The sequence below is a fragment of the Selaginella moellendorffii genome, unplaced genomic scaffold (genome assembly GCF_000143415.4).
Source record: "Selaginella moellendorffii unplaced genomic scaffold, v1.0 SELMOscaffold_40, whole genome shotgun sequence".
NCBI classification, from domain to species: domain Eukaryota; kingdom Viridiplantae; phylum Streptophyta; class Lycopodiopsida; order Selaginellales; family Selaginellaceae; genus Selaginella; species Selaginella moellendorffii.
The window spans coordinates 513,940-528,744 of NW_003314301.1; the positions used below are offsets into that span (position 1 = coordinate 513,940).

Below are 14,805 nucleotides of genomic sequence, written 5' to 3' on the forward strand. Positions count from 1 at the left end.
TCGTCGCCGACTTACAGTCCATCATCGCCAGCTTACAGTCCGGCCTCTCCGGCGTACAGCCCGAGCTCTCCAGGCTACAGCCCGGCATCGCCCGCGTACTCTCCAACGAGTCCATCTTACAGCCCGACGTCGCCGAGCTACAGTCCCACTTCTCCGTCCTACTCTCCGACCTCTCCATCGTACTCTCCAACTTCGCCGTCCTACTCCCCGACCTCTCCATCGTACTCTCCAACCTCGCCATCTTACTCTCCGACGTCTCCTTCCTATTCTCCGACTTCGCCATCTTATTCTCCCACTTCTCCGTCCTACAGTCCCACCTCTCCCTCGTACTCTCCCACCTCGCCGTCCTACAGCCCGACGTCTCCCTCGTACTCCCCCACCTCGCCATCCTACTCTCCCACTTCGCCTTCTTACAGTCCGACGTCTCCGAGCTATAGCCCGACGTCCCCGAGCTACAGCCCGACCTCTCCGAGCTACAGCCCCACGTCTCCGTCTTACAGCCCGACGTCACCGGCTTACAGCCCGACTTCTCCGTCTTACAGCCCGACGTCGCCTTCTTACAGCCCGACTTCTCCTTCCTACAGCCCGACTTCGCCTGCTTATAGTCCGACGTCGCCGGCATACAGTCCCTCGTCTCACACTTACAGTCCCAGCAGTCTCAAGTATAGCTCCGCGAGCCCAAGCTACAGGTAAGTTACGAGGATTCTTTTTCTTTTCTTCTCTCGATCTTTTTCTTTGTTAATGGTTTTTCTTGTGCTTGTTCCAGCCCGACCTCGCCCTCCTCGACGTACTCGCCTACGAGATGAGACGAAGGAATGTAAGAGTTTTTTTATATGAGAGGTTTGTGAGGTTTTGCTCGCGTTTGGTTTGGTTTGACGGATGAGTTGTTCCAGCAGAGGCGATGGATGATTAACACACAAGTTTACTGAAGCTGTCCACAACCTGTAGAGCAGCCAGAAAATAAGAAGTTGGAAGAGAATGTAACTATTGCAGCTTATGACAGTTTTATTTATGATACGCATTGGAGGTCGTCCTTGGTGATGCTAGGGAGCATGCGCGATTTAGAGAGAAAATGCATGACTCTAAGTAAGATGGAATTTTTCTCTCTTGAGTGAAATGCTTTTAAATCCACTTCGCTTGATCTTATTATTGATTTGATATTCTATAAGTTTCTAAAGAAAATTCAATCATGTCTTGAAGTTCTTTGTCTGGGTTTTTAAAAAGATCTACTTGCCTTACTTCGTTGTAGGTGATTAATATCATTCGCACTATCTCAAAGTTAAACCTTTTGATGTTTTTAGGTAGATCTTTCTGATGACTGATGAAGTAACTTTCATTGAGTTCCTTTTTGGTTTTATTAAGCAAGCTTTGCAAATATATTAATGCATCTGCCTCAGTTGCACCCGGATGATCTTTCATATAACAAGAAACTCCTTGTGCTTGTTGTCCGAGTTTCATCTCAATCTAAAACGCAAAAATAAAAGATTTTTAGTGCTTAAGAATACTATTCTCAGAGAGAGAGAGAGCAAACCTTATATGTTTTCATATCATTGGAAAGCCTAGAGATGATACGATCAAGCTTGAGAGGTTTGCTATCATAAATAGTATTTAATAACTCTTCTGTTAAAAGCTCACCACAAAAGAATATGCCCATAAGTATGTGGACCCAACTTGAGACACTAACTTCAGCATTTTCCATGTACTCCTCAAAACTTGGAATATACCCTTGAATTTTCCAACGAGCATCAGCAATGATAGATTTTATGACTTTTATGCACTGAAGATTAATGTAAATAACATGCCATAGAAAAAACTGATTTAAAATACTTACAATTCCTAATAAGTATTTGTAAATGAATTCTGGAGATAGATTCTGATGTATTTTGGAAGCTGCCTCAGTCATGACAAGAACAATAGTATAAAATTCTTGAAAGAGAATCTTATATTCTAGAGAAAGTTCTTGTGACATAGAGATATCCCACCTGGAAGAACAAAAGAGCAAGCATTACTATAACTTGTAAAAGTTTATATATACAACCTTTCAATCACATTTTCGAGATGATCAAGCTCTTTAATGTTTGTTGCGTAGTCCAAAAGATCATCAAATAATGTGTTTATGCAACAAGTCTTTATAAAAAAAACTCTCAACTGGCCAAATTCTTCCTCATGGAAAGTTGAACAAATAAGATAGTAAAGATAGGGGATCATGTTGATATTGGCTTTCAGTCTAGTAGATGGGATATTTTCAAAACCTGATGAATGCCACCAGCTAAAAAATAAAAACACACTAAGTTAGAACATCAGAAGACTAAGAAATATTTATTTGCCTACTTGACCAATTCTATCATCTCAGAAGGTTGATATGATTGACACTGTTGAGCATATCGATTTGCAAGCTCCAAAAGCACTTTGTTATTCACTAGAGGCAACCTTTAACAAAAGAGAGGTAAGAGAAAGTTATAGAATTTTAGAGGTTTAACTATGAATGTCACTTACCGGTAAATAGTTTTACCAATCCAAGGATCATCCACACCATAGTGCTTAATATAAGCATTATTGTAAATTCTTGGCAAGCAGTCATGAAATGGATTTGCTAGCTCGAATGCCACCTGTAGAGACAACAAACACATTAGAGTTTCCCAGCTATTCATGAATCTCAGACCTCTCCCATGAGGTTCTTCTTCATTGCCCATTTATCCATGTGAGAGCTCTCAACATTAAGCAGATAACCATCGGAGTACTTGAAAGTCTTTGTAAGAATCTCTTCATTCGGGAAATCAATCTGGGAAGCCCGATGCAAGTTGAGCATTTCAGAGACCCCATGAGAGACTTCACCAATAAAGCAGCAAAACTTGTCTCCAGGCAGCCAGAACTGGTTGAATGCATCTGTACGTAATTCAAACTCATAGATTAATCCACTACAAAAACTATTTATACCTGAAGATACATTATACCCATGCATCCGAAGGATACGGAATGCCATTGCTGTGTCGTCGATGTCCTTGACAAGGCACGTAGATCCCCATCCAATTCCTTCGTTTGTCCAAGAGCTGACCACCATTTAAAGAAGAGCTGCAGAAGTATTAAATGTTCAAAGGCTGTACCTATACACGTAGTTGAGGACAGCTTTGATCTCATCTCTGAAGAAGACGTCAATGCCCAGGCGCTCAATAGTGTCGACCACCCATAAACTTTCGAAAAGATCGATGGGGTAATGACACGGAACTGCGAAGTACAGCCGATTAACACAAAGGATTTGAAGAAGATAGCTAGTTTACCAGCATAATTTTGATCTTCCATAGCTTTTTGCAAGTATTGCAAGGACTTCCTGTCCTTGGTCTTCAAGTAAACACATGCTGTTGACGAGGGCGAGCTCAAAAAGGATCCATCTCTGGACTGAAGCTTAAGGATCTTTTGCCAGTCCATCTCAAGGCCTTGAAGGCCCTCCAAGGAGTATAGCAACGTCGTGGGAGACGAATGAAGCCTATCTAAGGGAATCCTGGATGAACACCAAACGTTTTCAAAGCAGATATTACGCACAGAAAAACTCACTTGGCCAATTTCTTCTTGGTGGAAATCTCTAGCAACCTTGTGAACTCTGTGTCATACGGAAGATCAAGGCCCAGCTGCTTTGCTTCTTTGAGCATCATTGGGAACGTCACCTCGAAACCTGACAAGAGATCTCCATCGTCTTGCTTCAGCTTAATCATGTTCTCACGCAAAAACTTCGTGCCTGTGAAGAATTAAAAAGAGTCCAAGGTGTAAACAGAGCAAAAGAACGAGAAGCACACCTTGCGTAATGCAGCTGTGCCCGATGTCCCAGAGCTTGAGCGTGACCAGGCAGGAGAGCGTGGATAACACTCTGTCATAGAGTTGCAAGTGACGATCATAACCCCATGATCCATCCGAAAGTTGACTGCTGATGATCCACTCCAAGGCCTCCGGAAACTCGGGAAGAGAGGAGTCGGATTCAGACCCGATTCGAGCCACCCAGGCGGTATCATAAGCCGAAGGACTGATTTCCCCCTTGCCACTCGCGAGTTTCATGAGCCATCCCTTTACTTCCGCGACAAGCAGTGACGTTTCTCTGTGATCAAGCTCCTCGACGTGATCGGCAGGGACGTGGAGAATGCCTTGGTATGGCTGTTGCTTCTTTTTCTGGTTCTCCTGTAGGAAGAAATCTCCACTCAAGCTTGTGCTTCGACTTACTGGAGCCTCAGCTGGCTTCTTGTTATCAAAGCTCAGTGAACAGCAGCTAATTCTAGTTGCGGGAGCTGCATTAACAGGCCAGTGTTAGTGCGAAACTTGACAAATTCTCGATTTACTTAAGCTTCCTTTCCGCGCCTGTGCGTTGCTCTTGATGATACCTCTGCTGGACTTGAGGCTTGCACTGGTGCCAGTGTGTTTAAAGCTGAACAAAACCGATGCCATTGCAGAATCTTGCCTCCCTGCCTGCCTGAGACTCTTCTTGTCTACAAGCTTTGCCTGCCATATTTTAAGTAGCACTATCTAGTCCCTGTTGCTTCGTTTCTTTCACAGAGAGTTTCACGAGTGGAATATTGTCTCCTGTAAGTACTACAGTAACCAGCTGAAGCACAGAGCGAGGTTTGAAATTTGACATGATTTGGAGCATGCATACCAATGTCACGATTAAGGAAGAATCTATCAAGACATATGAAGTAAGCAAGGGTTTTTACCTTTATTGTAGTAGTTAGGCATTTGGGATTATGCTTGGCATTGATTAGGCACTAGGGATTATGCTTGCTCTAGAGTTTTTCATGGAGCAATACAACTTGATCTTGCTTATCTAAACTTTAATGGGTTACTTCTCTATTTGGAGGCTCTTGACATATGGGGTATTTATGTTCAGTGTTTGACTTTAAAGGCATTTATATTAGCAGTAGTGCCTAGCACCTTTCTTCAAGCCAAGGCAAATTCTAATAATTGGTATCTATTTTTTAGTCTTTCTTGTGGCTAGGAGCTTAACACACACTGTTACAGCGTAAACATTTGTACTGCTATAAAATATACTTTATTGTTGATATTTGAGACTTGCTGGCCAAATGTGGGAGCTTATGAAACTTCTTTGATGCTAGAGATAGTTTAGAGGATATAACTGAGCCTTTTAGGTGGAGCACCTTGAGATATGACCCACTTTCATGCTGTTATATGGTCACTAAGTTGGGAGCAAACTTAAATGCTCAAGAGTACATGGAAAATTCAAGGATATATTTGGGCTTGGAGTGGTAGAGATGGCTTGAAAACACCCTCCTTTGTCCACAAGCTGGTGGTTGAGCTGTCATGAAGCGCTGAGCATTTGAGGTGGGTGACGTCTGCTTTTGACCACAGAGATACACGCTCAGGCAGAGAGCCATGACATATTTGGGCCATTTCCATGACAGTGTATCAACTCGCCTCCTGCATCATCCCGGATAAACAAGGTTTTCCATGTATCGGACCATAGGCCACCACTAGAGGCAGTAGAGCCTGTCACCTGTTCTTCTTGGAGAGCGACAGCTTCTTTTCCCGGATCAGGTAGTAGGTCGATGTCCGCAGGCACAGGACTATCCCACGTTATGTGACACATGGGAGGATCTTGGCCAGCTTTTCGAATGGACTCCAAGATATGGCGCCTAGGGGTACGGAAGTCTTTTTCCCCTTCCAGCTCAGCTATCTTGAGCATGATGGAACACGGCAAATTAGAGCAATCTACACAAACACGATTTGTCGTGTAGAAACACTCTCCTTTGTCCACAAGCTGGTAGTGCAACGTTTGGAATCAGAAATCGAGTAACAGAAAGTTTATACTTCGAAAATGTTTGTCGTTTAAGTTTAACTTAAACGACAAACATTTTCGAAGTATAAACTAACAAAGGAAGAACTTGCTCCGAGGGTGAAGGGCGCTAAAATCTTCCAAATGTTTTTGACAGACCATGTCGAAGTCCAAAGACAGAAACCTTGTTTCTTGGAGGGCTACGCTCACAGTTTTTGCCAAGAATGAGAATTTTCCAAGGAGATGAATGCACGAGAGGCATGTAATCTTCTGGAATGCGATTTCGGCTTACGTCCAAGTCGCGAAAATGGATGAAGTGCAATTCTCATCATCTCGCCCTCGCGGAATACGAGCGCCAAGAATTGAGAGAATGCCCCGTTGGACCTTGGAGCCTGGCAAGCATACGCCCAGCACAGATCCGCAAGAATACATAATATCATACACTTGACTCCCTCAAATCCCATGAAGTCCATGGGTAGGAAAGTTGGGCTCAAATGTCCTTTTAAGCGTTTGATGGGCAGCGATGCCAGGATCGATTTAATTTATTAACACTAAACAATTAGTTTGCCATTTCATACTTTTTGGATCACACAAAGGAGAGTTTACCATCCCATCTTTTGACAGTGCCTGCGTACTTGTCTTTCACGTTATAGCAGTCAATAAAGATCGCCACGACCTTTTTGTTCGCCCGCTGAAATCTTACTCCAACATAAATCACTCCATCATGATCTGGTCGGGTCTGAATGGCAGGAACGTCCATCAAGAAATCAACAACAAAAACTTGCTTTCCATGCTGCTCATGATTTGGCTTTGCTCTTTGCATGCACTCCGCCAGCTGCTCCCGTCTACAATTCACCAAAAGCTCAAACCCCTTGGTTCCATCTTTGACGAGTGTATCTAACCGTTTTTGAGATGGCTTTGACGCATCAATCTTCTCTTTCACTTCCGGAAGGACAAGAAAATCACGCATTGGATAAGCATGCACTAGAACAGCTTTGAGTCGGCACATGAAAGCAAACTGAAGAGCGTATTCAGCCTGGTTCTGACACTCCTCCATGGTCTGAAGAACTTGCATGATAACCCACTTCCCATTAACAACACCCTGCACAGGTGGATCCTCAACCTCCTCACTCGTGATCACACATTGCTTGAGCAATTCGGTAAGCAACAAGGGAGAAGAGATCCCCAACGAGTCACCGGATCCTGCCTCTTCACCGCCAAGACGCCTTCAGCTAGCAAGTCCCGCACGCTCTCCAGTTCTTGGTAGGGCTTCTCCACTGCTTGTACAAATCCCATGACCCGCTCATGCCCCTCCTTGCTTCTTGCCTGCGTATTGAAACTGTCCATGATTCGCCAGTACGTGGCTTTGTCGAAAATGTAAGTCCCGAGTTCATACGAACGAACGCTCTGTAGCCAATCCTTGATCATGAACAACCAGTCCTTTATGCCCCGAGGTCAGCTCAAACACTGACGCAGCTATTTCCTTGACGTCCTTGACTGCGCCACCATAGTCTTCATTTGCTTGTTCCAGGAGTGAAACAATGTCGTCCAGATCAAAACCTGACGCTCGAACGTAGTAATCGTGTGGTAAGGGCGATAGCCTCCTCGGCTCCTCGATCAGACTCTTTCTTCCGTATCTTCCGTCCAGGAGATCTCGCACAGTCTCCACTCCTATCAGCATGCACGACTTGAGGTTGTACAGATCCTTCCTCTGCTTCACATCACGAAGGGTGGCGAAGAAAACATCCAGGCAGTGATCGGACAAGTTCAGAAGCGAGTCGGCTTCATCCACCACGAGACAGACCGGAACTTTGAGAGTGCTCCTGTGAAACAGTGACGAGGAAGCGGCTGCGTCCGACCCCGTTGCAGAACCAAAGTACTTCGGCGATACGAGACGAAATGAAACGAATCAAAGTATCAAACATGGTGGACGTGCTCCAACTGGGATTCGCGTCCGCCAGGCCACCCAAGCGAATCGGGTACAGTAAACCACTGTCCCTCATCTGGCGCATAACAGCCATAGCGGCAGTTGTCTTGCCACTTTACCTCGGCCCCAGCAACGCACAGTACTTGCCGGCTTCCAGATCACTCCTAAGCCCGGCGTAGATCTCTCCAGGCTCCACAAAGTAATTGGATTCGGGTGTCACAGCGAGGCCAACCCCAAACCCCCGCCTGTAGCACGTCGGGGACGCTCTTGCTCTTGGTCGAAAACTTACGCGATGGCTGAATGCATCCAGAAGGACCTTGTGCAGGGCGTAGCGTCCAGGCAGAGTGAGCTGCAACTCATAGGCGCTCGCCTTCTTCAGCACTGCAGTGTTTACAAAGCCAGCACGCTAGAGCTTGGACAAATCCTCTTCCGTGAAGGCCGAGAGCTCCTGTTGATCGAGACCGGCTTGGAGCAGCGCCTCCTTCACCACACTGCACTGAGGAGCCGCCTGGATCATTTTCTTCGATCCATAGCTGCAAGCGCACAGGTGAATGCGTCCTACCATCGCCATTAAGCCTTCGCGCTGGAAATTAGGGCTGATATTACTTGTCCAGATTTTTTAAAGGCAATGGCGAAGCTGTGGATCGCACTAATGTTCTTGCTCATTTCATTTCCATTGCAAGAATCATCAGCGCAGGAAATCGTCAACATAACGATCTTGCACAATGCTGTCAAAGAGGGCGCAGGTATTATAATGTTTTTCTATGGTACAAGGATTTTTTCTACAAATCTTTCTATCCAGTGTGTCTCGATGGAAGCCCACCAGCGTATTACTTGCGGAGAAGAAATTCCCCAAATTGGCTCCTGTTCTTGCGGGTATTTGATGATTATACAAAGAACTTGTTTCCAATTTTCCATAGGGTGGAGGCGTGTGCTATGGCGACAGCAAAGAAAGGTCCTGCTTGAGCCGCAGCACATCAGAACTTGGATCATCTCAACAGATGAGTGAGCAAATCAGCCTAAACTTTGGTATTTTCAGCATTTCTAAGAAGAACAATCCAGGTCTTTTTTCTTCTTTTTCTTTTGGTAGTGTAAGGATAAAACTAACTAGCTTAGAAGCTTGCAGATTTCTGGAACTGGAATCATGTAGTAATCACTTATTGTGATGGTGGAAGCTACCTTGGAGATGTTGAGAAACCTGTCCAAGTTTTTGATACTGAGACAAACAAAGTAAACAGTATTTGGAAAGTATTTGTACTATCATTTGGTATTGCAGACCCGCTATCTTTACTACAGAGGGCGAAAAATATGGAATTACACCATCAGAAACCTTCTGCAGAAAGGCATGAAACATGCAAACCAGGTAAGGTAAAAGATAATATTTTCTCTAACTATGATTTTATTTTATTTTTTCAGGTTCTTCTATCTGGCTGTTCAGTAGGGGCTACTGCCACAGCAGTTTATTGCAACGATTTCAAACAGTTATTACCTCATGCAACAGTAAAATGCTTAATGGATGGTGGGCTTTTTGTGAACCTGTAAGTTATTATAGTATATATACTATAATCGTAAGTAGAGGTTTAATTTTATTACAGGCCTGATATTACAGGAAACTACTCGTTGCAATCCATTTTTGACATAACAGTGAGGGAACACAATATTACATTGGGCATTGAAAGAAATTATGTTCCAACAAATGCAGCATATAAGGTAAATATTCAATGTTTTATTATTATTATTATGAAAGATATTCTATTTCAGCAACTCTTTCCTCCATATATTTTGCCATCTATTAAGCAACCCATGTTTCTTCTTAATTCTGCATACGATACTTGGCAGATTAGAAACATATTACTATACCCAACTGCGGAATGGAGACCATGTGTCTTAAATTCATCTTCTTGCCATCCCAGGCAGCTCCAAATTTTACAAGGTACAAAAGATATAAACAACACTCATATTCACAGTTTATGTTTTTTCAGGCTTTAGATCAAGTTTCCTAACAAATATTTCACCTGCTTTTGAGAAAGAAAAATGGGGTTTCTTCATCAATTCATGTTTTCACCATTGTCAAGGTGACGTTTCCACAGTTCGAGTAAATAACCAGGTAGAATCAATATTTGCTTTTGGAGGTTTTACTATCTAGTTTGTATTGGCAGACAATTCTGGAAGCAATTGGAAATTGGATGTACGAAAGACAAAAGAAAGTCATCCTAGTGGATTTTCTTTCATGGCCAAATAATCCAACTTGTGTAACATATTTTGAAGATACTTGGCTTTAAGAGACAAATATATTTTTATAAAATTTCAAAACCATTTAGAAAATATTACACGTATAGATATGTTTCCATGGTTTATGCATGGAACCATGCTAAAGTTTCCTACTCAAAAGTGTTATGGCAGTGCTGGTGTTCTGGAATTTTATAACCGGGGCTTAATTTATATACAACATTGGCGGGAATAACAGCAAACAAATCCCTCTACACTAAAGTGGACGATCTCGTTCTTGACATGTTTTTTCGTTGTTGATCTCGAGTCCGACCATCCACTGTAGAGTTTTACCACTGCGGCTGGAGTAACAAACTCTATGCTGCTAAGATCCAAGCATTTCAATCCCGCAGCCAATGACAACGCCTTGGATAATTGCTGGACGACTCCATCCTCTACCTCTCCTTCGTCTTCACTGTCTGCAACAATCTCAGTGCTGGAAACTTTGGTTGCATCACGGCAATTGCCAGCCAGTCTCAATTCCGCAAGGAAACTGTTACCTGCGAAAGCCATAACAAGAAGTTTAGATATCTGAACTTTCTCTCCAGGGTCGTACCTCGCAAAGATTTCAAGAGGCTCACGACACCATTTTGAGACAAGCCACAGTCGCTCAAGTCTAGCTTTCGCAGCACACAATTTGGCTTCTTGATTTCCTCCACAATTAATTGGACAGACTAGAAAAGCGAGAACATTAGATCACGATTGTGCTGACATGTTGATTACTTACCTGCGAGCTCAAATGGTTTCCAGCTAAACTCAAAGTCGCCAGTGCTGGACTGGTGACGAGATGCCTGTACAGACGATCACCAACCTCGGGTAATATTTTACAGCCGGTCACGTCTACTGTGGAGAGGTCTGACGAGTTCTCACTGATGGCATTACCAATTCTCTCCCAAAATTCCTGCAAAAGCCATACAAGTTACTCCAAAGCACCAAAAAGGTGCGACTCACAGGTCTCATTTCAAGCTGCCTCATTAAGAGCTGGGACAAGGTACTCGTTTCCTGGATTAAGTGAACAATGCCTTCCACTCCCGTGGGGCCACATACCTGTAACCCGGATATATCCAAGGCCTCGAAACTATATCGGACAAAACCGACCAAAAGCATTTCGAAAACCATCGAAAGTATTTCATTTTTTTGTTACCTTGGAAGTGTTGCCAACTTCTTTAATAAAGCTGTAAGAGCATACCCAGCTATCGGGTTGTTTTTCCCTGAAGAAGCAAGTCAGCATTTTACTACAGATTCAACATACTTGCCAATTGATAGCCTTTGCAAGCATGATCCTGATTGCAGCGCATTCGTGAGTTTCTGGCAAGTCAGAGTGGTCAGGCCGCACTCTTCCACTTTCAGCGTGTGCAATCCTGGTTCAAACTCAGGTTACTCCATACAATAAAAGCGAAGTAAAGACTCACTAGGTGCGTGTTCTAGTATTCGAGCCAAGTCATGTCCCACACCATCTGTAAGCAAGTTTCCGGATAGAATGATCACTTCTAGGCGCCGCAAGGTGATGGAACATTTGGAAATCTGCTTGGACAACCGCAAATATAAAGAAACGTATGCGAAAGTCTAACCTCAGAAAGTGAATTTGCGACCAGGTTGTTGTCGTGCAAGTCGAGCAACAAACCAGTGTCTGAGTTTTTCGTATCGCCTAGAATTTTCTGAAGACCCGTCAACCTTCCTGAAATCAAAAGCTTAAGGATTTTGGTAGATGCGAAAGTAGTAAAAAATACTTACCCAATTGATTGTGAGCAAGTTTTATGGAGAACAGTGAGCCAATATCGTCTAACGCCAGGAGCAAAGGCCAGATAGATACGTCGTCAAGGTCACAGTCGCATGCGTCTACTTCGCCAATTTTAATCTGCTGTACAACAAAATGTTTCTTAACTTAAAAGAAACATTAAGACAATAAAAAAAAAAACCTTAAGCTTGCTCTGGAGCTCCAGACTTGGCTTGAATTTATGTTTCTTACACGCTAAATCATATCGTTCGACCAACGGGACCGGTATCCATCCTAAAGCCAACAAAAAACTGTAAGGAAAACCAACGGAAGTAAATGACCACACCTGTTATAGACACTGCCACCTCGTGTGAATCAACTTTAGCCAGGTCTTTGTAAATGTTACCAGAAGGTAGTAGGGCACCTCCTATGGATAACTCCCTCAAAATAGGATGAGGACCTACGAGGAAAGCCATGATAAGTTTCTCGCAGACAAAGCAGTAATATCAAGCACCTTCTGGCTTTGCAGACTTGTAGAGACGTAAAACTTCCTCCAAAAACGTTTCTACAGTTATGAACTCTGGATGCCGAGAAGACAAGGACAAGCATTTGAGATTCACATGAAGAACATGCCCGTCTACGTTGACACGAACCACCTGAGATCAAATGGATAGAAGAAGATTAGTGTCCAAGCCATACCAGAAATACAAAAGAAGCTTACGTTGGAGTCGCCATGAAGGTTAGAAACATTGTCGACGTCCATCCGCACGGCTCTATCGGCGCTCGCATCCGAGCTCTCATTCGGAGTGAGAGGTGGAGGTGTTCTAGCTCTATCGGCGCTAGCACCCGAGCTCTCATTCGGATTACAAGGTGGAGGCGTTCTAGCCAAGCATTACTTGGGAAAGAAAATCACCGTTTTCGCGGAGCTGGATTTCGTACTTCGCGGATGTGGAAGGCCCACTTCCTGATTACGTTCGCGGTGATCCCAGGGGTAGCCTGGAAACCAGATTCTCCAGCTCTGCTGGCACTTTCTTGCTCTTCTGTGTCATCATCAGATAGCACGATCCGGTGGCGTTTCCGAGAATTTACCGGTGGGACTTTTTCCGTTTCTTGGTGCTCAGAATCGCTGTCCGTTTCTAAGCAAACTAGCTCATCTTCAGCAGCAGAATGGCCTGGCCTGATCAGGGATTTTACTTTCGTAATCTTGGACTCCACTTCTCTGCATGAGAAAAGAAAAATTAAACGTCATTGGAGCACTATTATAAATAGTTAGTCCACCTTGCTCGGTCGAAGTCCTCAAAGCGAATATTATAAGCATACTGCATGTTTTCCAGCGCGCTCTTCTGCTGCTCCAGCATCTCTGTTTCTCCTTCAGACACCGCCAATCTATGTCCAAAAGTAAAACTCAAATGACATAGAAACCGTTCCTTACTCGTATGCTTCCTCGTAAGCCTTAAGAGCAGCTTCCCATTCGCCATTAGCGTCCAGAGCATTACCATAGTTGTTCTTAGCAATGGACTGGCCCTGCAAGTGAAAACATGTCAAGAAACTACAAGTACATCTGCCATTTTGATTTCTTTTCCTCAAACTTACTTCCAAGTTCTTCGATCTTTTGGATATCTGAAAGCTTTTCAAGTGCCACTTTTTGGCCTTCTCGAACGATCGCAGATGATAGTATGCTTGTGCCACCATTCCAAAGGCGTCACCTATTTTTCCAGAGTCTCCAAGACGCTTTGCCGCCCGCTTTTGCTGTTTCGTCAGCTTAAGAAACTGCAAGCATACACTTTCATTCTCGGTCAAGTCTCACAAGTAAAGAAAAGAAATAAATAGCACTGACTTACCATGTCCCAATTGCACACAGTTTCCGCCTGGCTCACGAGCTTGCCAAGTAGAATGTACTCTTTCTTGACGTTTCTTTTGTCTCGTTGTAACTTTTGAAGTTTAAGCAGCCCCTTAGATAACTCCTGCATAATCTGTTCCGCGTCTTTCACCACCTGGATATTTTCTCTCACGTTTGCAGCGAGAGCGTCTTCATCCTGCAGCTTCCCCACAATCGTAAGGGCGCGTTTGTAAATCTTCATCGCGTCCTCATAGTTCTGCGTCTTGAACGAAAGGTCTCCCAAGTTTATCAGCCCCTTAACTTCGCCTTGCAAGTTCCCAACCACCTTGCAAATCATGATATCGAGCTGCATGTGTTCCTTGGCGTACTGCCAGTTCCTTCGCTCGGTATAGAGCCTGCCAAGGTTGTGATGGATCCTGGACCGAACCTCGTTGTTCGGAGCAACTTCTTCGTCGTCGCAAATCTTCAGAGCGTGGTACAAGTACTTCTCAGCCTCTCTGTGGTTTTCGAACACCATCTTCATGAGCCCCAGATTGTTATGGGCGTCGGCGAGCATGCACCCAGCGTTCCCTTCCTGTGGCATCTGCGCTACCAGATTCAATGCAGTTGTGAAAAACTCTTGGCATTTCCTGATGATGGTCGAGAAAGGAATTCCAGTATCGTCGTCTCTCTCGAAGAGATCGAGGTAGCTCCGACCAAGCTGTGTGCTTGCTCGCTGCTGCTCGAGTATATCACCAGTCTCTTTGGCTAGCTGGTAGTGTCTCTCCTATTAGGATGGAGAAAGGGAACGATCAGCAGAGAAGAGGAGAACAAAGATGGCTGAATAAAACTACAAAGGAAAGAATGATTTTTCTCAAAAAAAGGAAGAGGGCATCGAGAGAAAAGAGGTTCTCTTTTCTTTGGGGGTGAGAGGAGTACCTGATAGACGAGAGCTTCTTTGTAGTCTTGCATTCTGCTGTAGATTTCTCCCATGGATTGGCAAGATGGCATCAATCCAGCAGGAGACATGCTCCCAGAAGCCTTTCGACCTGACGCGATCTCATAATCCAGGCGAAACCACTTGAGCGCCTCCACATACTCGCCCCGATCTTTGAACACATGCCCAATCTGGTTTGCCCATCGCGACTCCTCTTCCCTGTCGCCGATCTGCTTGGCTTCCCTGTAGCTTGCCTTCATCGATTCCACGTTGCCACATTGCCCGCCGCTCTTGCGCCTCGCCATCGCTCTCGCTCATGGATTGGCAGAAGACCCTAAAGCTCAACAATCCTCCTAGGGTTTTG

General features: G+C 44.3%; 4 protein-coding genes across 4 annotated transcripts in view; 2 read left to right on the plus strand and 2 right to left on the minus strand.

Annotated features, from left to right (window-relative positions):
- LOC9633803 (DNA-directed RNA polymerase II subunit 1) overlaps window positions 1-1,153 on the plus strand; it is a 6,452-nt gene extending 5,299 nt beyond the window's left edge. Inside the window, exons 12-14 of the mRNA XM_024684223.1 lie at window positions 1-689; window positions 767-840; window positions 897-1,153. The exon at window positions 1-689 is cut by the window's left edge and continues 33 nt beyond it. Of these exons, the coding sequence (XP_024539991.1) occupies window positions 1-689; window positions 767-806 (729 nt within the window). The 3' untranslated portion in view covers window positions 807-840; window positions 897-1,153. The remainder of the gene's footprint in view (window positions 690-766; window positions 841-896) is intronic.
- Window positions 1,130-4,497, minus strand: LOC9660336 (bifunctional diterpene synthase, chloroplastic-like). Its single transcript, XM_024684222.1, has 13 exons — window positions 4,326-4,497; window positions 3,792-4,274; window positions 3,553-3,733; window positions 3,279-3,499; window positions 3,105-3,225; window positions 2,938-3,050; window positions 2,663-2,886; window positions 2,497-2,609; window positions 2,332-2,430; window positions 2,039-2,269; window positions 1,832-1,982; window positions 1,532-1,777; window positions 1,130-1,464 (listed from the first exon to the last, which is right to left on the minus strand). Exons 1-13 carry the CDS (start codon window positions 4,429-4,431, stop codon window positions 1,147-1,149), a joined length of 2,607 nt encoding a protein of 868 aa, XP_024539990.1. The 5' UTR covers window positions 4,432-4,497; the 3' UTR covers window positions 1,130-1,146.
- A 3,820-nt stretch (window positions 4,498-8,317) lies between these two features.
- Window positions 8,318-10,027, plus strand: LOC9633805 (pectin acetylesterase 8). The gene is made up of 10 exons (XM_024684361.1): window positions 8,318-8,446; window positions 8,503-8,576; window positions 8,621-8,762; window positions 8,827-8,930; window positions 8,977-9,063; window positions 9,117-9,238; window positions 9,296-9,410; window positions 9,462-9,633; window positions 9,683-9,807; window positions 9,860-10,027. Exons 1-10 carry the CDS (start codon window positions 8,329-8,331, stop codon window positions 9,980-9,982), a joined length of 1,182 nt encoding a protein of 393 aa, XP_024540129.1. The 5' UTR covers window positions 8,318-8,328; the 3' UTR covers window positions 9,983-10,027.
- A 76-nt stretch (window positions 10,028-10,103) lies between these two features.
- Window positions 10,104-14,786, minus strand: LOC9660337 (protein TONSOKU). Its single transcript, XM_024684165.1, has 19 exons — window positions 14,444-14,786; window positions 13,527-14,291; window positions 13,279-13,455; window positions 13,118-13,209; window positions 12,964-13,071; window positions 12,599-12,904; window positions 12,407-12,566; window positions 12,200-12,341; window positions 12,032-12,145; window positions 11,888-11,979; window positions 11,703-11,829; window positions 11,540-11,646; window positions 11,381-11,492; window positions 11,225-11,329; window positions 11,113-11,179; window positions 10,920-11,046; window positions 10,696-10,869; window positions 10,525-10,642; window positions 10,104-10,468 (listed from the first exon to the last, which is right to left on the minus strand). The coding sequence occupies exons 1-19, from the start codon at window positions 14,744-14,746 to the stop codon at window positions 10,140-10,142; spliced, it is 3,525 nt and encodes a 1,174-aa protein (XP_024539933.1). The 5' UTR covers window positions 14,747-14,786; the 3' UTR covers window positions 10,104-10,139.
- Window positions 14,787-14,805: the final 19 nt, after the last annotated feature.

What these genes read in the sequence shown, in the direction of transcription:
- LOC9660336 (XM_024684222.1), bottom strand. Translation starts at nt 4,431, where the DNA reads ATGGCATCGGTTTTGTTCAGCTTTAAACACACTGGCACCAGTGCAAGC. An exon ending in TGGGTATAATGTATCTTCAG is followed by an intron (nt 2,887 to 2,937) that starts GTATAAATAGTT and finishes AATTACGTACAG; the next exon opens with ATGCATTCAACCAGTTCTGG. An exon ending in ATGATATGAAAACATATAAG is followed by an intron (nt 1,465 to 1,531) that starts GTTTGCTCTCTC and finishes TTTGCGTTTTAG; the next exon opens with ATTGAGATGAAACTCGGACA.
- LOC9633805 (XM_024684361.1), top strand. Translation starts at nt 8,329, where the DNA reads ATGGCGAAGCTGTGGATCGCACTAATGTTCTTGCTCATTTCATTTCCA. An exon ending in ATTGGCTCCTGTTCTTGCGG is followed by an intron (nt 8,577 to 8,620) that starts GTATTTGATGAT and finishes AATTTTCCATAG; the next exon opens with GGTGGAGGCGTGTGCTATGG. An exon ending in CAACAAATGCAGCATATAAG is followed by an intron (nt 9,411 to 9,461) that starts GTAAATATTCAA and finishes ATTCTATTTCAG; the next exon opens with CAACTCTTTCCTCCATATAT.
- LOC9660337 (XM_024684165.1), bottom strand. Translation starts at nt 14,746, where the DNA reads ATGGCGAGGCGCAAGAGCGGCGGGCAATGTGGCAACGTGGAATCGATG. An exon ending in AAAGATCGAAGAACTTGGAA is followed by an intron (nt 13,210 to 13,278) that starts GTAAGTTTGAGG and finishes TTTCACTTGCAG; the next exon opens with GGCCAGTCCATTGCTAAGAA. An exon ending in AAGTTGGCAACACTTCCAAG is followed by an intron (nt 11,047 to 11,112) that starts GTAACAAAAAAA and finishes TGTCCGATATAG; the next exon opens with TTTCGAGGCCTTGGATATAT.